Below are 983 nucleotides of genomic sequence, written 5' to 3'. Positions count from 1 at the left end.
CTTAGCCGTAAGCTAGGACAAGGTCAATTTGGAACGACTTATCTATGCACAGAAGTTGCCACGGGGATTGACTACGCTTGTAAGTCCATATCCAAGAGGAAGTTGATCTCCAAGGAAGATGTTGAGGATGTTAGAAGGGAGATTCAGATTATGCACCATTTAGCTGGTCACGGTAATATCGTGACCATCAAAGGAGCTTATGAGGACTCTTTGTATGTTCACATTGTGATGGAGCTTTGTGCTGGAGGTGAATTGTTTGATAGGATTATTCAGAGAGGGCATTACAGCGAGAGGAAAGCTGCTGAGCTTACTAAGATCATTGTTGGGGTTGTTGAAGCGTGTCATTCTCTTGGTGTTATGCATAGAGACTTGAAGCCTGAGAATTTCTTGTTGGTTAATAAGGATGATGATTTCTCCCTCAAGGCTATTGATTTTGGGCTATCTATCTTTTTCAAACCAGGTAAAAATGTTTGAAAGCTTTTATATAGTTAATGGTTGGCTTCATTATTTAGTTAAATGAAGCTTTATTTTGATTTCTATATTCTTGTGATTTTTCAGGGCAAATATTCACTGATGTTGTTGGAAGTCCATATTATGTTGCTCCTGAGGTTTTGCTCAAACGTTATGGGCCTGAAGCTGATGTGTGGACTGCTGGTGTTATACTCTATATATTGCTAAGTGGAGTCCCGCCTTTTTGGGCAGGTAAACACGTTAACCCGTCTCTTAGTTCTTTAGACATAACCAGTCACCTGAGTCTTGATATGTGTATTGTTTTGTCTTGTTTGAATCAGAAACTCAGCAAGGGATATTTGATGCTGTGTTGAAGGGATATATCGACTTTGAGTCTGACCCGTGGCCTGTGATATCTGACAGTGCTAAAGACTTGATCCGTAGAATGTTATGCTCCAAGCCTGCAGAACGGTTGACCGCTCATGAAGTCTTGCGTATGTGTTCACATAAATGGTTTACTTATAGCAACAACT

At 40.4% G+C, this 983-nt stretch overlaps 1 protein-coding gene across 5 annotated transcripts in view; it reads left to right on the top strand.

Moving 5' to 3' along the window:
* The window catches only part of LOC104721249 (calcium-dependent protein kinase 5-like), an 11366-nt gene that overhangs the window by 7162 nt on the left and 3221 nt on the right, over positions 1 to 983 (top strand). For 2 of the 5 annotated variants that reach the window (XM_019232588.1, XM_019232590.1), the window contains exon 3: positions 424 to 462. In XM_019232588.1, the coding sequence (XP_019088133.1) occupies positions 424 to 462 (39 nt within the window). Of the gene's footprint in view, positions 1 to 16; positions 463 to 558; positions 703 to 791; positions 945 to 983 lie in introns of all 5 variants that reach the window. The other 3 variants (XM_019232591.1, XM_019232589.1, XM_010439186.2) reach the window with 3 other exon arrangements.

Source organism: Camelina sativa, chromosome 11 (genome assembly GCF_000633955.1).
Source record: "Camelina sativa cultivar DH55 chromosome 11, Cs, whole genome shotgun sequence".
NCBI lineage: Eukaryota > Viridiplantae > Streptophyta > Magnoliopsida > Brassicales > Brassicaceae > Camelina > Camelina sativa.
This window is presented reverse-complemented; position numbering and strand designations above follow the sequence as displayed.